Source organism: Terrapene carolina, unplaced genomic scaffold (genome assembly GCF_002925995.2).
Source record: "Terrapene carolina triunguis isolate 2854851 unplaced genomic scaffold, T_m_triunguis-2.0 Scaffold96, whole genome shotgun sequence".
Classification (NCBI taxonomy): domain Eukaryota; kingdom Metazoa; phylum Chordata; order Testudines; family Emydidae; genus Terrapene; species Terrapene triunguis.
This window is the reverse complement of record NW_020664447.1, coordinates 41,577,690-41,599,073: the sequence shown is the minus strand read 5'-3', so window position 1 is coordinate 41,599,073 and position 21,384 is coordinate 41,577,690. Positions and strand designations below refer to the sequence as shown.

The following is a 21,384-nucleotide window of genomic DNA, read 5'->3' as shown; positions in this document are numbered from 1 at the left end:
GACCTTGCCCCCATGCTAGCTGGGAGCTGGGTTCCTGCAGGCTGCTCGACTGCCTGTCTGCCTTTACTGAGGGCAGAAAGCCAAAAGAATTTGAGTTTAGCAGCTTTGAGGAGAACATCCTTGAGGGCAATGAAGAAATCAAGATACAGAGAAAAATCTTTCACAAATCTTATGCCAGGTCCGCTCCAGAGGGAGTCCTGGATTCTACCATATGCGCCACTTGGAAGCAAAGCAGTCTGGGGAGTTCTCCCTGAGGGCCAGTCTGAAACCATGGCTCAGTGCAAAGATGTGAGTCATTACAGAGACGGTGAACACCCCACTGTGGAGACTTTCTGACGTGGAAGAGACTGAAAAACAGTTTATAAAGACAGCTATGAAACTCCTCAGCCTCTCGCATGTAATTCAGCTTCTGATGAGCACTTCCTTTGTCTCACTGTATGGACTATGTTGAGTAAGGGATGTCACATACCTGTATCAGCCCAGGAGGAGCTGCAGAAAGGAAGTGTGACTCAGGACACGCCTCTGAGTTAGAATTCTTCTGCAGCTCCTGCTTTGTGCAGGAGGTAGAATATGCTGTGTTGGATGATTACCAGCATAGCATTCACAGCCCTTCACAACTAGCCACTCTACTGCCTAGTATGGGGTGTGTGTGAGAGAGGGCAGCACAGTCCTGGATCCACCCACTCCCTGTCTCTTTCTGCCTGCTTGGGCTCACAGACCCAGTGCTCCCTTCTCAGACAGCTGTGCAAGGGGTTAGGGTTGGGGCTTTACATCCCTTCAGTCCCCCACACAATCACAATCTTGCCCTGTGTCAGTAAGCTGGCAAGCCAGCCCAGTCCTGAGTTAACATCCTTTTTAGAAATGTTTACATTGAGAAGATAGTATTAGAATTTCCATATGTTGTATTGTGCTTAAGTAAATAATAATCCCTTTATAGCAACATTCATCTGAGGATTTTAAAGTGCTTTGTATTTGTTAACCTTTATAAGATCCCTTATTACATTCAGTTTACAGAGGGGGAAACTGAGGCACGGTGAAGTGACTTGCCTGAGGCCACATGTTGAATCAGTGGCAGAACTGGCAACAGAACCCCAGCATCCTATCTCCTCCACTGCCCTAACCACAAGCGCATATTCCCGCCTATAATGCTAAGCATGAGGAAAGCAAACACCAGCCTCACCGTTTCCTGTTCAGATTGTTGCCTGCCTCGTTTCCCCCTTTTCTTCCAGTCTCTCCCACTCTTGCCTGGCGGTGTAGCAGTTAAGCCTGTTTGCTCTGCAGAAAGGGGATGTGTGTGTGTATGTGTGCTTCTACCTGGGGGTGGATACTCTGCTCTGCCTCTGTGAAGCCTCCCCTTCCTGGCATACCTGCAAGCTGCACCGTTACTGTGTAGCACACACACCATGGGCATGTCTACGCTGGAGGTGTAATTTTTAGCTCGGGCAGATATACTCATGCTAGCTTTGATTGAGCTAGAGTGCTGAAAAAAAGCAGTGTAGCTCTGGCTGCATGAGCAGGGGACAGGCTAGCTACCCTGAGTACAATCCCATCTGAAACCTACTCCCTCCTTCTGGGTGTGGGTCCCTGCTCCTTCCACTGACATGAGCTGGGCACCTGATGGCCTTTAGAGCTGTGGCGGTGACAGGTGAATTCAGCAAGGTGCTATGACTGGGAATTCCATGAATTGAAACCAGCTCTCAGTTGAAACTGAGAGATGCTGCCAGTCAACTGGGAATTTTTAGAAGCTACTCGTAGCAACTGTTAGCTCTTCTCTAGCACTTCATCCACAGATTGTAGGGCGGCAAATCTCATGATCCTGATTTTACAGATGAGGAAATTGAGGCACAAAGAGGTGAACTGACCTGCAGTGAAACCATGGCAGAGTGGGCGGCAGCATGGGTTAGCTGCTTGAGTGCATACCCTGGGGCCCAGGTTGGTTTGCACAGTTTGTTCTGCCGCCCCGGCTATTGCGGCTTCATTGCTGTTGCTATCTGAGCTAGCTAGATCAAAGGTAACTTGGGTATGTCTACATGTGCCTCAGTCCCACCTGTGATTGCAGTGCAGACATACCCTTCCTCCCTGCTCAGCATCCTACCCACTGGGCCATTGAGCACAAGTCCTGCTTTGCTTTACTCTGAATCTCCCTGCTCTCTGCTTCCCTAGTCAATGGATCTAACATCAAAGGTTATTCTGTGCTGATGCTACTCTAAAACGATCAACAAGTCAATTACAGTGAGGTCAGAAGGGAGAGAAATAAGCTACTCCTTATTCTCATGCACATTTGGGTAGGCAATGCTACCACCTAGTGGAAAGCAGGAAGAACCTCAAGTGTGTATGCGATACAGATATCCAGTAGATGAACTGCTGGAAGTATATACAGCCAAGGGGGAGATTTTTAGAAGTACGAAGGGCAGCAAAGAGCCTAATTCCCATTGAAAGTCAATGGGATTTGGGCATCTAACTCCCATTTTTGCCTCTGAAAATCTTTATTCATAATATTGTGCTTTAGCACTGTATGCAAAGCAGCGGAGTTCACACCATTTTGTCATGTTATAACATGGAAACCTCTCTAATATTTGCTATTAAAGTGGCGTCATTAGTTGTGCTGTGTTCAGGGATTAGCTAACGCCCGCAGACCTTCCTAGTCATTAGTTATAGTCTTGATTGACAGTTCACTTAGGCAGTCACTTCTGAAGACACTGCAATAGGTTATCTTAATGGTTACCTAGGGCTATACAAGGAGACCTGCCTGCTTTTGGCTTCAGACCAAGCGCTAACTTCAGACCACTTTTCAAGTCAAATAGGTCCAATCTCAACCTGCTTATGGTTTTTGCTTCAGAAACATGGGAAATTTCTGTATCCACATGTTTTTTGCAGTGAAACCTGTCGAAACCCTATGGGTTCAATTGAGCTTCTCCTTGAGATCTTACTCAGTCTATCTTGGGGAACGTAAAACCACATGGATCCAAACTGAAAAACATGTCTGCATATTCCCTTGCAAAGGGAAAACCATAGGTTTTGTACAAGCCCAGTGGAGTTCAAGCAACCTTCACACTGGTCCGGACTGCCCCATCTCACCTGTGGATGAAGTGGTTCTCCTCCAGATATTTGCAGCCACAAGCAATGTCCCTGGCTATGTTCAGCAGGTCCTGCATTATCAGAGTGGATGGCTGATTCTGGATAAGAGACAGATGCACCCAGGTGAGAAGAGGAGAAAGGTGGTGGGATGGGGGAGAGAGTATAGGGAAAATAGAATAGTTGGAGGGATAGGAAAGGAAGGAGAGAGAGAGATACAGAAGAGTGAGGGGAGGAAATAAAAAGACAGGAATGAAGAGGAAGGGAGGTGGGTCAAAGGAGAGAAGAGATTTCTATTTAAGGTTAAAGTTTGCCAGACACGGGAAGTGAGTCTATTAGATTCCCCCTGAGAGAGAGAGTGTGAGTGTGTGTGTGAGAGAGAGAGTGTGTGTGTTTTGGCCCAGTCCAAATAAAATGGCCAACACGTTTATCAAAGGTGTGAAGTGAGAACTGCCCCCTGTAGTGAGCAGTGTGAAAATAAGCACAAAGGAGCTTTAAAAATTGGGAGAAGGGAGAAGTGGGCTGCTAAAGAATGACTCTGGGAATGCTAAGGGGTCACACAGCAATAATTAGTGAGGTTAGCAGGGTGTCACTAGTCACCACCGGAGCACCTCCTTCTGGCCACATCTGGGGATTAGCTCTCCCAGACCAATGTCCCTCCTGTGGTTGCCCACTCCATCACTCTCCCTGTCTGACTCGCTTGGGACTCGGCTGCTCCCACTTCATGGCTTGGCCCTCCGGCCAAGTCACTGTAGTCCTCCCTTTCCAGGGTATCAAAGTTTCTTGGGACCCGCTGTCCCAGGCAGTCCTTCCTCTCACTACGCCTTAACAGCACCACTGCCCACGCCGCCCCCGCCCCGGGTTCCAGCCTAGGGACCCTACAACAAACAGTCAAGGGCTGTACAGTCCTGAACCTTACTGCTGTATCCCTGGGCTACTTCCTACCTTGCCCTCCTAACACTGACCGAAATCCCCCTTCTCTCAGCTACTGGGCTTTATACAGGCCCCTCCCATTCCTCTCCAGCTGAGCCTCATCTCTAATTAGTTCTTGTTCCTTGGCTGCTACTACTAGATATAGCCTAGGTGGTTAATAGGCCCACCTGGCCACCTTAGGCCTTGTGTGGGGTAGACATCCCATCAAAGTGGGACTCACTGAGAAGAGCACAGTTTAACTCCCATAGTGCTGGGAGCGTGGATTTCTCTGGGCTAAAAAAAATCTGCATTGGATCTACAGTGTATTCAGCAAACCGTTGCGTGATTGCTTAGACACACCCAAGGCGTTTCCATCAGTCTGTGCACTAGAGAGCCAGGGAGAGCTACAGCATCTGTGTGTACAGCATCCTACGTAAAGAGTCCCCTTCGTGTTTATTATTCCTGAGTCCTACCTCTCCCCCATCACAAGGGATGTTACAGGGCTGGAGGTCATTAAGGTTTGGTGCTGGCACAGAGTAGTGCAGTCACTCGTCTTTGCTCTCTCACATGCGCTCACTCTCTCTCGTTCCATTCAAAATCCTGGATGGATGTAGTTTTTTAAAAAAAAAGCTCACTAATTTTTGCTGTGACCCATTAGCATCCCCAGAGTCATTCTTTAGAAGCCCACTTCTCCCTTCTCCCACTTTTTAAAGCTCCTTTGTGCTTATTTTCATACTGCTCGCCACAGCGGGCAGTTCTCACTTCACACCTTCGATAGAAGCATTGGCCATTTTATTTAGACTGGGCCAAAACTCCCCCCTGCCCCCTGCTACTCACCTGTGACACCCACTTATTCTCTAGCAATCATTTCTTCCCCTGCAGGGAAATTTTTTAGGCATATTTCTTTGAATTTGGAAGGGCTGTTTTGGTTCAACTAAATTCTTGCCCCTTTTTATTTGTTGCTAACAAACATTCTTGATAACAGGTTTGTTTTCACACAAATGTTTAGGGAATGACTGTTCTTCACACTACTACTCGTATTCGCTGTGTGCAAATGAGAACATTCGCTCTTCACTGTTGTTTAATCACTATTCATCGTTCCATAGGCCTTGTCGCCTCACAAAAGTTGTACTACTTTCACTATACTGACGTAGTCAAAGCCCTACAACCTCCTTGGTGTGGAGGTGGTTGAATGTACTTATACCAGTATAATTTATTCTAGTATGAGAAGGGGAATAAACAATACCTGTATTATGCAGTGTAATTGTAGCTGTGTTGGGCCCAGGATATTAGAGAGACAAGGTGGATGAGGTAATATCTTTTATTGGACCAACTTCTGTTGGTGAGAGAGACAAGCTTTCAAGACACACAGAGCTCTTCTCCAGGTTAGCTCGAAAGCTTGTCTCTCTCACCAACAGAAGTTGGTCCAATAAAAGATATTACCTCATCCACTTGGATGTTACCTCATCCACCTTAATATACCTGTATAAGACACCTTTATACTGCTATAATTGTGTCCATACTATGGGTTGTAGCTAATTGATATAGCTACACCAGTACAAAAAATGGTTGTAGAGCAGGCCTTATTCTCCTGTTCAGAAAGTTTCACTCATCCACTCAGGGAACAGAAGCAATATTATGTGAGTTACATGACTCTGAATAACCAATAGCAAATAGGTGAAATTAGCAGTTTGTGAACAGCCAATACGTTGAAAACTGCTCATCCAAATTATTCCTGGAGTCTTTTTCCCATAACAAATACATCTGTGGAAATCAGCATTGATTCATGAACAACCCACAAGCAGAAAACCCAGGGCTAATTCCAGGTTGTTATTTATTTGCATTGGCTATTTCATTCAGCACTAATGGTACATGTAGGGCCAGGTCCTCAGCTGGTGTAAATCGACATAGCTCCACTGAAGTCAATGCAGTGATGTCGATTTATGCCAGCTGAAGAGCTGCTCCAACATCTTCCCGTTAACGAGGGTCCTTGCTGTAAATTCAGCTCTTCACTTGACACAGCAGTGTGATGAAGGCTGAGGGAACATTCTCAAATGCTGTTGTCCAGCTGACCCTGGCAGAGAACAGGGAGGCGACAGGAAAACATCCTTTATTCTGTGTCCTCCTTGATTGCGAATAAGCTGGATCCTTTGAAATATGTGATCAAGAATCATTTTCTATTATTGGCATCTGCTCAAGTCAAGGGAAGGGTGGAAAATGTCCAGAGGTTTGTAGGAGTTGGGAATCAGAGATCAGCCCTATTAAAATGCCATAATGAAAACAGACAAGTGGAAAGGAGAAGATGGTCTCACCACCCGGGGTCGATTCTGCCGAAGGAAGCTCTTCATATCTCCACCGGCCATGAGCTCCAGCAGAATGAAGCGAGGGAGTGTCTGAAGGCTCACGCCAATGCACCGCACAATGTTCTGGTGACTGAACTTACTGTGAATCAACCACCACAGCAACATGGAAAGGAGAAGACAAAATCAGAGACGGGATAAAACCTTTTACCCAACTGCCCCCTGAACTTTGGTGATTCAGATGAAATACAACCTGGTTCTGAAACACACTGTCAAAGCAAATCCTGACCTCAGCTAAATCAAAGCATGGTGCCCTCAGCCCAGCTCTACTTACAAGGAACCCAAAGAGATTCTGCTTGGCTTTGCCTTAATCGAACTTCCTCAGAAAGTGGGAGAAAACTGGCAAAAGCTACCAAATACAACAGCACCTTCTCTCCACCCACGCCTGCCGTGATTCTCTAATGCAGAGAAGATTCATGGATTTAACTGTGACAGGGGTCATGGGAGAAAGGAAACGTGATATCTTAAAGTCCAAAATATTACAGCTATTTGAAATGAAATGTTATCATGTGGGGATTTGGTTTTTTTCATTGTTTGTTAAATAAATTTCTGTGTAGCTGGGGGTCTCAGTTCAGTGTCCAGTCTGCCAAAAACAGGGCCAGCTCGTGCCAATTGTAGCAATTGGTTTTGTAATTTTTTCTGTCCCCAAGGAACTGGGTTGAGACAATCAACTCATTTAACATACGCTGCCAAACGATCATCAGAAGGTTGTGACTTTTGATCACTACCAACCTGGGTTAGAGATGAACTGAGGACTTTGGCAGGGGTGGCAGGACAGAGAGGGAAGACCCTACTAAATAAATCAAAACATTATGAAAGGATCTCAAGGGTTGCTTTTAAAAACCATATATCAGCACTGCCGCCTCTTGCCTTGCCAATCAGAATTCCAACAGTCTGCGGGAGATGGACTGATGTCAATAGTTCAGTCCCAGCAGCATGTCCTAGCTGAGAGATGAAGTCATCCACATACAAACACCTACAGGAATGCTTTTATTCCAAACATTCAAGAAGGGGCAGAGCTATAAAAATAAGTAACTCATAGCAATACATTTCACGATGTCTTTCAGACACTTTTTTTTTGGTCTAAAAGCTTGCAAGAAATTATAATAGGTGTGGGTGGCTCTTTCTGGATTTTTCTGGTGATTGCTTTGCCAGGCAAGATCTGGGCAATGCCACGGTAAGTGAGAGCCACCTCCCCAGTAAAGCAGCTGTGTGCTGTGAAAGAGATTAGTTCTTCCAGATCATCTCCCTCTTTTCAAACTTCCTTTGTGAGCTTAATGTAGTCGCATAAACCCCAGGTTTGAAATACCTAGAGTGCATGGAATTACTGGGATGGCTCAGCCCTCTAGCTTTCCTAGGCAGATAAATTATACACCACCTAGCTCACTATGAGAAGGTCTTTGAGATCCGGCCTTATAAATTATTGTCTGATCTACTCTGCACAGACATCAAAAGACAGATTGTGCCTGAGTAGCCCTGGCCCGCACTGAGGGAGGTGATGAGCTGCACTACACCTCCTGGAGCTCCCCAGCACACACTGGTTCCCTGTTCACGACTTCACCCCTCAAGAGGGTTCAGAGTGCCCCACTCTGCTGCCTGGTGCAGAGGAGGGGCAGAGACACGGGGCCTTTGGGGTGACTAGTGCTGCAGAAGGCATTGGGAGGGAGAAGTCCCTGTGGTTAGGGGAGCACAGGAGCTACAGTTGTGATTGGCTACTGCTTGAAGGGCATAAAGGGGAAGCTTCATGCACCATCTCCTTGTGCAGCCATCCATGCAAGAGACAGGTCTAGGGCTGTTCCTAAACACCCCATAGCATTTTTAATAAGAGAAGGGTTTGCCCCAATGTCCTGGGCTGAAAAATCCCTCCTTGGCATGCAGCATGTTGTGTGCCACCTGACTGCTGCTCTCCACCCCATTGGTGGCTGAATTTCAGTAGGGTTGCACGGCTATAGGGCCAAACCCTGTAGTTCACATATTATACAATTTTCCATTCAATCAAAGGGAGTTTCCTTACACAAGGACTGCAGGACGTGAGTCCTACATGGCCAAGGGCCCTGGGATTTCCTGAGATGAAAGGTACAATATACATGTAACACCATTAAAAGAATGTAGTGCTTATTTCCCAAACAACCACTGGAGAAGTTACTTTCGGCGTTGCTGAAATAACCAGTACGGGTCTCATGTACAAGGTAGACACATGTCCATTAGAAACTAGGCTGTCACTAACTCACAGGCCGCCAAACAGCCATTGGCTGTAGCAATTTGTAGTTAATATCAAGCAGGGCTGGATTGGAACCAGTGACTTAAATGTGAAAGTCTTGCCATCCTGTTATTGATCTCCTGAGTCAGTGAGTTAATTTCCTGGTTAGAAATGTACCTGATTATCAGTGCTTCCATCAGAAAATCCATCTCGTCCTGCTCAGAACAGATTTCTGGCAATGTCTGTTGAGAGGGAACGAAAGGGGAGAAGCACCCAGAAGAAACAAAGATATTTAAGAAAAGTATAAAAAAGCCAGTAAAGACACAATATGATTATGTGGTAGCTATGATATGAGTCTCTCTCTCTCCTCTTCCAATCCCCTACTCATTGGGTCATATACGACTCAAGAGATGGGAAAGAAATGAGAGCCGACTGACCTACGCGAAGAATATTCTTATGTGTGCATTTAACTACATGCAGTGCTTTTGTTTAGTTCATTTAAAATAGTGGTTCTTAACCTGGGGTGCATGCACCCCCTGGGGGTGCGAGATGCCCTTTCTGGGGGTGCGAGACATGCAAGATATTTTTAGAAGGTAAATCATTGAAAACACAAATTAAGCACAAACACATAAGTACAACTACTTTGTTTCATCAAACCTATGTATTTATTAACATTATACATTTTTGAACGATTATTGTAATATACAAACAAAAATATATATCTAGGTTTAAGGGGTGTGAGAACATATTCTTAAGGTTTAAGGGGTGCGAGAACATATTTTGATTTTTGATAAGGGGTGCGAGGACATATTTTGAGAACCAAAGGGGTGCAGGCTGCAGTAAAGGTTAAGAACCACTGATTTAAAACAATGTGTACTAATGGCATTGACAGATACAAACTGCAGGTGCCAGTCTGAGCAGGATGGAGTGGCCACCGCTGAGGAGGATGATATGGCTGCAGCTATCCGTGTGCAGACTGAGGGGATTGGCTGTCCGCTACTGACTGCAGGCTAGGCTGTGAGGGAGACCCCAGCTACTGCCATTTGCAGTGTGGGCTTTGGAGGATGGGGTGGCATTTTGCTACATGAAATAGACCATCCCTTGGGCCATCTACTACATTGGTGCGTGCACCATTTATAAAAGGAGTACGTTCGATGTATTGTTTAAAGCTCTCTATTCTACATCCACCCGCTCTGTCAAAGCCCAACTCTGTGAAAGACGGGACTGATGATACAGCCAGACCATGATGAACCCAGCTTGTGTGTGATGATTGCCCAATCTGGGCACCGTGAAGTGATGCGTGTGCGCTCAGCCCGTATGACCTTAAATAACACTCCCTCTCTCATCTACCATGTGGACATTGTATCATCTTCCAGAAGGAAGTACAGCAAGATTCTAAGCAGTTTCATTTGCTGGGGGCTATGTGAATACCTGGGAAGGTTGCAGACAGGGCACTAACAGGGAGCAGTGCTTGCTCACTCACACAGAAGCTGGCCACAGTCTGGCTCTGGATCATTAAAACGGAAGCAATAAATAGCATCTGAATGTACTTTTTCTCTCTTTTTACTTTTGCCCGTCACTCAGGACTAGACTAGACAGTTTCACTTGCAGTGTTTAGTCAGTTTCAGTTCTGGGTTCTCACACTCACTCAGGCTATGTCTACCCTGGCCCATGCAAGCTGACTTGGGCTGGGACTGCTGGGCTGTTTAGCTGCTGTGTAGACATTTCAGCTCAAGCTGCAGTGTGAGTTCTGGGACCCTCCCACCTCACAAGGTCCTAGCGCATGGGCTCCAGCCAGAGCCTGGACCTCTACACTGCAATTAAACAGCCCCGCAGCCCGAGTCCCATTAGCCTGACTCAACTGGCACTAGCCAGCCATGGGTTTTTAATTGCAGCCTAGACATAGCCGTGTCTTTACAGCACCGTTAGCTCGAGTTATAACTCGAGTGGTAACCCCAACTCAAATCACATTCACATTCTGTTCGCTTTTTTGATACCGCTGCACATTGAATGAATGTTTTCAGAGAACTATCTACAGTGACTCCAAGATCTCTTTCTTGAGTGGTAACAGCTAATTTAGACCCCATCATTTTATATGGATAGTTTGGATACCAATGTGCATTACTTTGCATTTATCAACATTGAATTTCATCTGCCATTTTGTTGCCTGGGCACTCAGTTTTGTGAGATCCTTTTGTAACTCTTCACCATCTTGTGTTGGACTTCACTATCTTGAGTAATTTTTTGTTTCATTTGCAAATTTTGCCACCTCAGAGTTTACCCATTTTTCTGGATCATTTATGAATATGTTGAAGAGCACTGGTCCCAGTATAGATTCCTGGGGGACACCACTATTTACCTCTCTCCATTCCAAAAATTGACCATTTATTTCTACCCTTTGTTTCCTGTCTTTCCAGTTATTGATCTGTGAGAGGATCTTCCCTCTGAGCCCATGACTGCTTACTTTGCTTAAGAGCCTTGGATGAAGGACCTTGTCAAAGGCTTTCTGAAAGTTTAAGTACACTATATCCACTGGCTCACCCTTGACCACATGTTTGTTGGACTGCCTCAAAGAATTCTAGTAGATTGGTGAGGCATGATTTCCCTTTAAAAAAGCCATGTTGACTCTCCTCCCAAAAGTCGTGTTCTTCTAGGTGTCTGATAATTCTGTTCTTTCCTATAGTTTCAACCAGTTTGCCCGGAAGTAGGCTTACCAGCCTGTAATTGCCAGAATCGCCTCTGGAGCCTTTTTTAAAAAGGAGGTGTCTGGAGTATCAGTCACAAAGCCTGGAGTATCAGTAATGGCTGGAATTGCTGGAATAGTGTCTATGGGTACGTCTACACTTGGAGCTGGGAGCGTGATTCTCATTTCAAGGAGACATACCTGTGCTAGCTCTCATCAATCTAGCATGCTAACAATAGAGTGCAGCTGTGGCAGTGTGAGCTGTGGGACAGGCTAGCCTCCCTGAGTACACACCTAGGGAATCTGAGGGCACCTACATAGGGCGCACTGCCACAACTGCACTCTATTTTAGCATGCTAGCTTGATGAGAGCTAGCACGGGTATGGTCTCCTCGACCTGGGAATCACACCCCCAGCTCCAAGTGTAGATGAACCCTAAAGGTGACTATTACTTTACTGAAAGGCTCTCATCAAACCCCATAAGAGCAGGTTAAACTCTCTGCTGGTATCAAATAGCAGAGCTCCCTCACTTCAGTTGAGCTGCGCCGATTGATGCTGGCAGAGGATTTAGCACTTTGTTTTAATTTTAGCTAATATATTTTATATGGATGGGTGACTGAGATTCATACAGCCTCCTCTTAGATGTAGTAGGAGCTCTCTCCCTGGTATTGGCAGCAGAGGCTGAGGGACACACTCTTCTCTTCAGGTTCTGTCGTGTAGAGGCCTTTGACTCAATGGGCCCAATTATTCCATTGAAATTAACATAACAGTTCCCACCCCAATTAGACCATCAGGTATAGCCACTATAACATCATGCTGCAAACAAGAACTGTTTATTTGCAATCTGCTGCTATTGCTACCTGGCTTAAAAATCAACACAATGGGAAGCTCATAACTCCCACGTGTGACATTAGCAGCATGTGTATCACTGTTAACCAAGCAGTATATGATAATTGTAACAATCCATTTCTATTTGGAACCTTTATATGGTAATATCACTCTCATGGGTATTCGCTACCGTACAGGAAAGATTAGGCCATTAGCTGTAAGTACTGACCTTGATAGCAACTTGAAGAGGGTTGGGATCCCCTGCGATTCCTACCACAGTCCCCTCATAAACCTCACCAAATGCACCATGCCCTAGGGCCCTGAGGGGAAGAGAAAAAGCAGGTTTTACTGTGTCAAGTTCAGGAATAGTTTTGGACCTGTTCTCGTAACTGGAATCCAGGGCAAAGCAATCAGTCCCAGACATGGCCTAGTGTCAAAACGTCCAGAATCACCTCTGGACCCTTTCTGGTGCTGTAGTGTTGGACCTTCAGTGGTACTGAAAACACAGGTGTCTACTGCATGCTGACAAAGTAACCGCCTGAATCTATACTGGCGCCAGCACCCTAGGATTTGGTGACAGATTTATCTGTATAAGAAGATTCGAGGAATGTCACTCGGTGCGCGACTCTGAAGCCTAGACGGGCTATTGAGTCAGTGTGAAGCGACGGAAGCAGCTACAAGCATGGTTTAGGGGTCTCTGTTCAGAATATCCCCAGGTTGAATCATCACTGAGATTCGCAGTCTGTTACCAGCCAATGTTTAAGTTCTCAGCCATTTTCAACTTTTTTACACATGTGACTCCATGAATTACACCTGGGCAACAGCATGGGCTTTCAGCTACTAGCAGTGATATTAAGGCTACAGTGAATCAGGGGGTCAGAGAGAGAAGGCTGTGGGCTGATATCTGAAGGCGGCGAAGTAGCAGAATAAATATAGGCAGTCAAATTTTGCCCATACTCCCTATGCCCTCTTAACTGACATCAGCTGGATTGCAGGGGTCATGAGAGTAGCCCAGGGTGGCTTTCCCTGTTCTGATGCAGAAAAGGAAACGTTGCTATGGACCTGGAAGGGATTTGTTGGGAGCCAGGCAGCCCCAGTAACCCAGGACATCCCAAAAGTGTAAGGGAGGGAACAGTACAGGGAATCTTCTTGCTTCTACCTGGAAGCGTCAGTCAGTCAATGGGACATGTGACTCATGAGTTTAAGTTAAACATGTGCTTAAGTCAGGGCCTAATTCTTACAAAGTGATGTCTTGTAGAACACAAAAGTGCGGCATAGGTGTTATAAGCAGCTGTCAAGAAAGCCACATTTAGGTACCATGCTGGACTGTGAGCTTTCCACGGTTAGTCAGCCAGCTAGCCCTCAGTCTCTTGTTCTCCGTGCTCCATTTTATACATTCAAACAAAATAAATGTGTGACCCTGCCACCTTTACCAAAGGCTACAACTCCTCCCCTGAATCAAGGAGCAGGCCCAGCAGCAAGCCTTACCGAAGCAGGGAGATGTTTTTCCGGGGGATCTCCTTCAGCTCGCTCAGCGTGGCAGCCTTCCCTGCAAAGCAGTAGTTGGGGTTGTAATCTGTCATGATGGTGGAAGTGCGGATTTTGCTCAGTTTATATTCTGGGCTCTGCAGTCGTGCTCTGGCTCCTTCCAGCTGCTGCTTCTTACGGTGATAAACTGTGGGAGCACACCACAAAAGAACAGAGGGTGAAATGTCAACATGTGGGTAGAGCAGAAGAAACAATGCCAGCAGCACAGAACAATCAACAACACAAAGAGACCAAGTCAGCAGTTATGAATCCAAGTAATATTCTTAAATCCCCAGCATCAATCACATTCTTTCTCTTTGCAGCAACTTCTCCATCTTGAATGGGATACACGAGTATGGAGTATTGGCCATATGTAGTCCTGGACCCCAGATGGAGCCTGGGCTCCATCTCCCTTTCTCTGGAGCAACCTCTCCTGAACCAACAAGCAAGAGGACTTGCTGTAACTCAACCAAGACAACAAAGCAAGTGGCCAGTCAGACTGAGACCATGCCATGCCCTTGAGTGAGTTCTATATTTAACTAGTGGTCATGACAGCAGTCTATGGATTAGTGGCTGCTAATGGAGGCCTGCTTAGTGATCTAGTGGTCTTTCTAAGTGGTTTTCTCCGCAGAAGGAGCAAGGCCAGAGCAGTCCCTGCTCATGGGGCTACTATTGTGCCCAGCCCTTACATGGGGCCAGGCAAGCGGTGATGTTTCTTGCTGGCTCCCCATGACTTGACTTACGCAAGGGTAGAACACAATCTGGCCCCAATTATTAGCAGCAGCAGTAATAATGTGGTCCGCAGGCAGACTAGTCTTCCTCTGGCTTTGGCTGGTAGTCACCAGTCTCCTGGCTGGAGCCCCTCTCAATTCCCCATCAGTACCATGGTTAGCAGAATATAGCTTTAAGGTGGGCTCCCTTCTTTCAGTGGGGCCAACTCAGAGGCTGGTAAAAGCCAGGTTTGGGACAGTGGGTTTGAGCAGTGTTGCAATAGTAATGAGAAAATGGACTATTCTGCCCAGCACCCCGCTTTCAAGGCCTTTACAAAGAAACTTTCGGGGTTGAGGACAGGCGGGTCAACTGAGCAATTCCCGGTGAAGGGGGAAGGCTGACAGGCCCCTGCTCCACTCCAGGGACTTTGCCCTTCTCCTGTGGACCCCAAAAGTCATTACATCATCGTAAAATCCAGAGCTCAGCATGTCAGTGGACACTTGGCCATCATTGCTGCACCAGCGGAGATTCCAACTGGAGACACGTGAGATCCTGCTTTGTCTCCCTTTCCCTTGTGTATTCCTTTTTGCCCTGCTATTTTTCCTCCTGTCCTGTCTCTCTCCTTCTCTCTTGGCTTTCCACTTGATCCTGAGGTCAACTGTACCAAGCAGTATCAATACAATGAGACAAGATGGTCCAACCAGCTCTGCCCAGCCTGAGAGAGACTGGTGAAGGAGAGGGGGACCAGCCCAGCCTGATGATGTCCCAGACCAGAAGAGGACCTTGAGCCCAGGGCAAATGGTGTTATGGCCAACCCACCAATCTAGAGCATCTGCCTGGGACTGACCTGTCACCCAGAATCCTGGCAGCATCAGCAAAAGCGATATTTCTCCCACCTTTATTATCCTATCTCTTCTCCTCCTCAGGGCCGTCTATTTGACAAAAGCAGGACAGGCCACCACCCTTCCCATCTTGGAACAGCAACAGAACTAACCCTTTCCTCCCCATCAAGAAGGGTTGTCTGGTGGCACTTTTAATAGATTTTGGTCCAGTCTGTTTTACCTAATCATTCAATTTCAAACTGCTTTATAACTTATTTTAGCTCTTTCTCTCATGTGTATCCTAACCAATAAATCTCCAAACTTTAGCATACATTTCTTAGTCTGTTTGGCATGGAACGCAGCAAATCGAGATCTCTATATACCAAACTCTGACCCTTGCTTAACAGTTTAACATTGGACAGTGACAGGGTCATGGTAACACCGTTGTCTCTTTGGGCACATATATTCCATATAGATTAATACAAGAGCAGGAATGAGTATACTAATACAAGCCAAAGATGTTCCTTACCGATGGATAGGCTGCCACAAGCCAGAGCCATTCCAAGCACTACAATCACAGTGACCACAGCTAGGAGGAGCGGAAGAGGAAGGTGTCCCTCTGAGATGGGGCTGTGAGGAACTGGCCAAAACAAAGACACAGACACATTAACCACCAGACAACCACAGCCCCATTAAATAATCTCTCCCGCCATGGTTCCCCTCTTCCAAAAAATAATATGATGATGGTGGTGAAGAACCATCATTTGCATGTTAAAGCAAATTCCATTAGGGCCCCAGGAGTCGTAAACACTCATAAATCACTGTTCAACCAATGTAATTATCTAAACACGAACAGCTTGAAACAAAATTATCCCTTATTCTGTTCTTCAGGTTCCAGATAGATGGAAAACAGCACTGCCCACCAGCTGGAATTCCCCAATGGAAGCTCAATGTCTTAGAGTTGCAAGACAGTGTTAGAAAAAAAATGATGAATATCAGTCAAATGGGTATTAACTGGTGTGAAAAGAAGGGGCCAAATTCATCTCTAGTGTAACTCCATGTGATTCAGTCATTCTATTTGGTGGTGTTACACCAGAGATGTGTTTAACCCAAAATGTTTACTGATAAATAAGGCTACAAGTTTGCCATGGAGGTCATAGAAGTCACGGATTCCATGACTTTCCAGGACCTCCGTGACTTCTGCAGCGGCCAGTGCGGCTGGCCCAGGGGCTGCCCGTGGATCCCAGCCAATGGAAGCTGTGGAGCCGGTGCTTGGGGCAGGGACAGTGCGCGGATCTAGGAGCTGAGGGAGGGACATGTCGCCGCTTCCGGGGAGCTGCAAGGAGCCGGGTAGGGAGTCTGCCTGCCCTCCTCCCCACCCCCCCCCCAAGCACCAGCAGGGATCCCGGGCCGCCTGCTGCTGCCAGCCCCCCTGCCCAGCACCTGCAGCATCCCCCTAGGCCGTCTCCCCAAGCATCCGCAGTGCCCCCACGGCGCCCCCTGGGCCACCACCCCCCAGCACCCGCAGCGCCCTCCAGGCCGCCCCTCCACAAGCACCCGCGGCACCCCCCAAGACATCCCTCCCCCCAATATGTAGTCAGGGATCTATAGTACAAGTCATGGACAGGTTATGGGCTGTGAATTTTTGTTTACTGCCCGTGACCTGTCCATGACTTTTACTAAAAATACCCATGACTAAAATGTAGCCTTACTGATAAAACAATCCCTTCTGAAAATGATCATTTGTCCTGGATCCCCACTGGGGAACTTTCAGCTGCAAAGTTCTCTCAGAATGCATTGTCTGCTTGTCAGATGAATTTACACTGCGCTCTTTTACAGATGTCATGCTTTCAAGCCAAACAACATTGAATTTTTGAGGCTGTGGGGTGGTGCAACTCATCCTGGTGTGCAAGGAGATGGTGTCTGGAGTTTTCAGTCCTATCTACTCCCAACACTCCTCAGAATCCTGCATCTCCAGAGCGAAATATAGAAAGATGACTTCCCCTTCTCCTCCAAAGATTTGTGCTTGCAGAAAGTGCGTGAGCCAGACAGCAAGTTGAACTTGAAATCTAGCTCTTCTGCTCTGTCCTCTAAGATGGGGGTTCTCGGTCTTTTTTTTTCTGAGCCCCACCCCCAGCATGCTCTAAAAACTCTGTGGCCCACTTTGTGTCACAACAACTGTTCTTCTGCATATCCAGTCGATTAAAAGCTGTATTAAATTGATCGTTATAGAGTTACACACAACACTTATATAATATATAAAAAGAAGGATAATGTAGGTACAAAAATTAAAAACTGAATATTATTTTTATTTTCCTTACTCAGTGCGAAACTTGTTGCTGGTGCTGACCCACACGCTGGGTGGCTCGCTGAGGTGAGTCGGGGGGTGGAGGTGGCACACCCCACAAGCCCCGCTACCTGGGGCTGAAGCCCGGTTTATTTTGGGAGACCTCCAGAAACCTGCTTGCAGCCCCCCAGGGGGCTGTGGATCCCCAGTTGAGAACTGCTGCTCTAAGACTTTACAATGAGGGAACATTGTCTAGTAGTTAGAGTAGAAGAATGGCAGTCAGAAGATCTTTGGTCCATTTCCAGCTCTGTGGCAAACGTCTTAACCTCTCTGGGCCAGACTTCCAAAAATATTTAGGCACCTAAAGATGCAGATAGGCACCTGGTGAGATTTTCAAAAGTGCCCACCCACTAACCAGGTCAGACACCTAACTCTCACTGATTTGAATAGAATTTAGGCCCCTAACTTGCTTAGGTGCTTTTGAAAATCTCACTAGGTGCCTACCTATGTCTTAGTGCCTTTGAAAATCTGTCCCTCTGTCTCTGTTTGCATGATTGTAAAATGTAGATAATACCCAGCTCCCAGAGATGCTGGGAGGATTAACTTGTTTAATGTTTGAAATACCTCTGATGGCAGGCAATAGAGAGGAACGATATCATTATTTATGAGTCAAGTATCTTTACCTTGAGAAGCTGGAAGGAGGGGAGATGCAAAGAAGACAGAAGAAATTCTGTGAGTATAAAGCTCCACCTATTACCTATGCAGGTGACATTATCACTGGCCAGCACGGCTCCCATCTCACAAATACAGATCGGCAGATTGGTGTCAAGGTCCCGCTTGCAGTTGCCCGAGTGGCAGTGGCTGCAGTTCAGGTAGACCTGAATCTCCGCCTCCCCGTGACTCTCCATGGCTGAATGAGAAGGAGCCAGATGGAACAGAAGGGTTTAATTTATCTTCTCCCATGTTGTAAAGGTAGAAAACAAATGCAGGAGGCTACAGTGCCAGTCTCCCTACTTAAGAAAACACACATCCCAACATAACTCAGTACAGACATCACCCATTTGAGGAGCGCCAGGAGAAGTGAATGAGTACTGGCACTGAAATTCACCTCCCAAAAGCATGACCTCTTTGGATTAACCTTCAGGTGCGATGGGGTAGGCCAGGACTGAATACATAAAACTGTACCCGAAGATTGGTGTCACCTCTCAGCCTTGGAGGGAGTTGTAGGGGGAAAATCCTCAGCTAGTGTAAATTGTCATTGAAAGCTATGGAACTATGACAATTTACATTACTTGAGGATCTGCATCATAGAGTACATGTATGTGTGGAGGTTATAGAAAGCGACAGAAGGAAGGAGAGGTGAGACAGGAGGTAAAGGGGAGGCAGAGACGGTGGTGGGAGAATAGAAAACATTTGTTTTACCTGCCAGGGGATGCAGGAAGATCTCCCCAGCTGGATTCACAAAGGAAACACCATCCTGCCCATCAGCTGTGATATCATCAACATCTGATACATGCCCGCCTGGAAAAAAGAGAGGCGTCACCATGTGCAAGTGCTGAATAACAGCAAAGGTGTGGTGGCCACAAGATGCCGGGGTCCCCCGCTTTGCATTGGTCTCTTGAAGTATGGAGTTCCACTGGGACTTGCTAGTGAGATAATGTGTTTATCTCTTGTCCTCAAAGAGGACAATGAAATCATTCATCCCAGACCCATCAGGGCTGGCAGAGCCCTTCAATCCAAAAGTATCTGTCTTGGTTCAACTTGGTGCAAATAGGTTAGTTTTTAACAGAATGAATCATCATGAAATGGACCGTTCCCTCTAGACAGGTCAAAGGCAGGCTAAAGGATGGTTAAATATCCTTGCAGATAAAGAGCAATGTTCCCAGTCCCTACAGTCTCCATTCCCCTAAATGACAGGACAAACAGACCTACCTTTGTAGCCTCCACCTCCCCCGCCAGATGTACAAGCTCCTCCTCCTCCACCAAAACCACCTGAGGTGGCCCACTGGAGTTTGGCTAGTGACTGGGGACAGGCCTGGCCTCCCTCTCCACCTTCCAGGAGGGACTTCCCAGTCTGAGGAAACAGGGTGGTGTCTTCCCAGCCACCACCTCCACCTGCAGAAAAAAGAGAGAGAAAATCAGGTGAGCAGGGTATGGGCAGAGTGGAGTGGGGGAAAGTGTGTGAAGGGAGAGAAAATATCCCTTATAAGTTGTCTAAGATGTACCTGCATTCAAGTTACCCCCTTCACCAAGGGAGTGAGGATGTCCATCAATGCAGCTTGCACAATAAAAACCCAGTTCAGGGTCTATATTATCTGTTGCTAAGCTAGCTGTGAAAAGCACTTGCTAACTACACGTACTGGTGTCCAACACCTTAAAAAGTGATGGGGCCATGGCCCCCTGGCCCCGGCGCTCCTGACTCTTGCCAAGGCATAAGCCTCCAGCATCATCAGTATTGACATGGATGGTCGTCGTGCTGTGATCAGAGAAGTCTCTTTTGTCATAGCCAAAGAAACAGCTGGTCTTGACGGCCTCTGGGAGGGCATGGGAGTCAACAGCTCAGGTCTCGCTGTATGAGCCACTCTCAGAGAGTGGCAAGCTGTACCATCAGTAACGGGCTGACCTTGTGGAAGAATCTTGGTGCCTGATCTTCGAGGAACCTGATGCTGACTTTTTTTGTATGTTTCTGAGACCTGGAATGCTCTGAAGCCCCAGTGATGGGGACCTCTGATGACTTTTATCTGCAGGCAAAGCTGGGGGAGCATTCCAGGAAGGAGTCATGGAAGAGCTTCCCTTGGATGATTAAGGTGGTTCTGACACCAGTCTAAATGCTGCCTTGGTGTAATGAAGGCAGTCCTTTCTCGGCTTTTCTATCCCCGTCCCTAACACGGCCCTCGCCTAAGCACTTGAGACAGTGCAAATTACTGTTGCTGATAGAGATGGACTTCCAACAACCCGAGTAAGGTTGGAAACCAGGGACTTTGCCACAGGCTTCCCAGGTAGTAGACAATGCCTGAAGGCCTACTTGACTGTAAAAAATTGAACTAAAACAAAATTAAAAATGAAGAAAAAACAAACAAACAAATGACAAAAAAGAGTACCACCAGCTAAATAGCCAAGCAGCAATACGTTTGTTCACAGGGAACAAAGACTTGTTTCAAGACTGAGCTTGATACGTTTATGGAGGGGATGGCAGAATGAGTTTGTCTACAAAGTTATATGGCCCATCCACATCTGCCATTAGCAAATATCTCCAATTGCCAGAGATCAGACACTAGTTGGGGAAGGCTCTGAGTTACTACAGAGAATTCTTTCCCAGGTGTCTGGCTGGTGGGTCTTGCCCACATGCTCAGGGTCTAACTGATCACCATATTTGGGATCAGGAAAGAAATTTCCCCCAGGTCAGTTTGGCATAGACCCTTGGGCTTTTTTTGCTTTCCTCTGTGGCATGGGGCATGGGTCACTTGCTGGTCTGCCCTAGAGTAAATTGTGCATTCTCTGTAACTTGTCAAGATTTGAGGACATCCGTAACTCAGCCAGAGGTTATGGGCCTATTTCTGGAGTGGGTGGCTGAGGTTTTGTGGCCTGTGATGAGCAGGAGGTCAGACTAGATAATCATGATGATCCCTCTGGCCGTAAAGTCTATGAGTTTATGAGTAAGACACTCTGACCACGACCATGGATGGTAAGAAGGAACTGGAGGAGAGGTGGGGTGGTTCTGCATTTTATACCCTTGTTGGGAGCACAAGGAGCTAGGAGATGGGTGGGGCCACCCCTATGGGTATTGCTAGGGAAAACTGTCTGGCACCAGTGCACAGGACATGCACATATCTACAGTGTAATGGACATATGCCAGCACTTGAAGAACCACCATTCATGTCTCAGTGGGTTACTCCCACAGAAAAGTTTATATGAATCAAAAGGATTTGTGTTGCTTAATGTCTGCAGGTCAGTTTTGTTCTTCGGCCATCAAATCCAGAC

General features: G+C 46.7%; 1 protein-coding gene across 1 annotated transcript in view; it reads right to left on the bottom strand.

Moving 5' to 3' along the window:
• Positions 1–21,384, bottom strand: part of LTK (leukocyte receptor tyrosine kinase) — an 88,610-nt gene that overhangs the window by 14,937 nt on the left and 52,289 nt on the right. The window contains exons 16-24 of the mRNA XM_029911412.1: positions 19,336–19,518; positions 18,826–18,924; positions 18,161–18,313; positions 15,646–15,756; positions 13,546–13,732; positions 12,287–12,377; positions 8,725–8,789; positions 6,300–6,429; positions 3,079–3,176 (exon numbers count right to left, since the gene is read on the bottom strand). Coding sequence (XP_029767272.1) covers positions 3,079–3,176; positions 6,300–6,429; positions 8,725–8,789; positions 12,287–12,377; positions 13,546–13,732; positions 15,646–15,756; positions 18,161–18,313; positions 18,826–18,924; positions 19,336–19,518 — 1,117 coding nt within the window. The remainder of the gene's footprint in view (positions 1–3,078; positions 3,177–6,299; positions 6,430–8,724; positions 8,790–12,286; positions 12,378–13,545; positions 13,733–15,645; positions 15,757–18,160; positions 18,314–18,825; positions 18,925–19,335; positions 19,519–21,384) is intronic.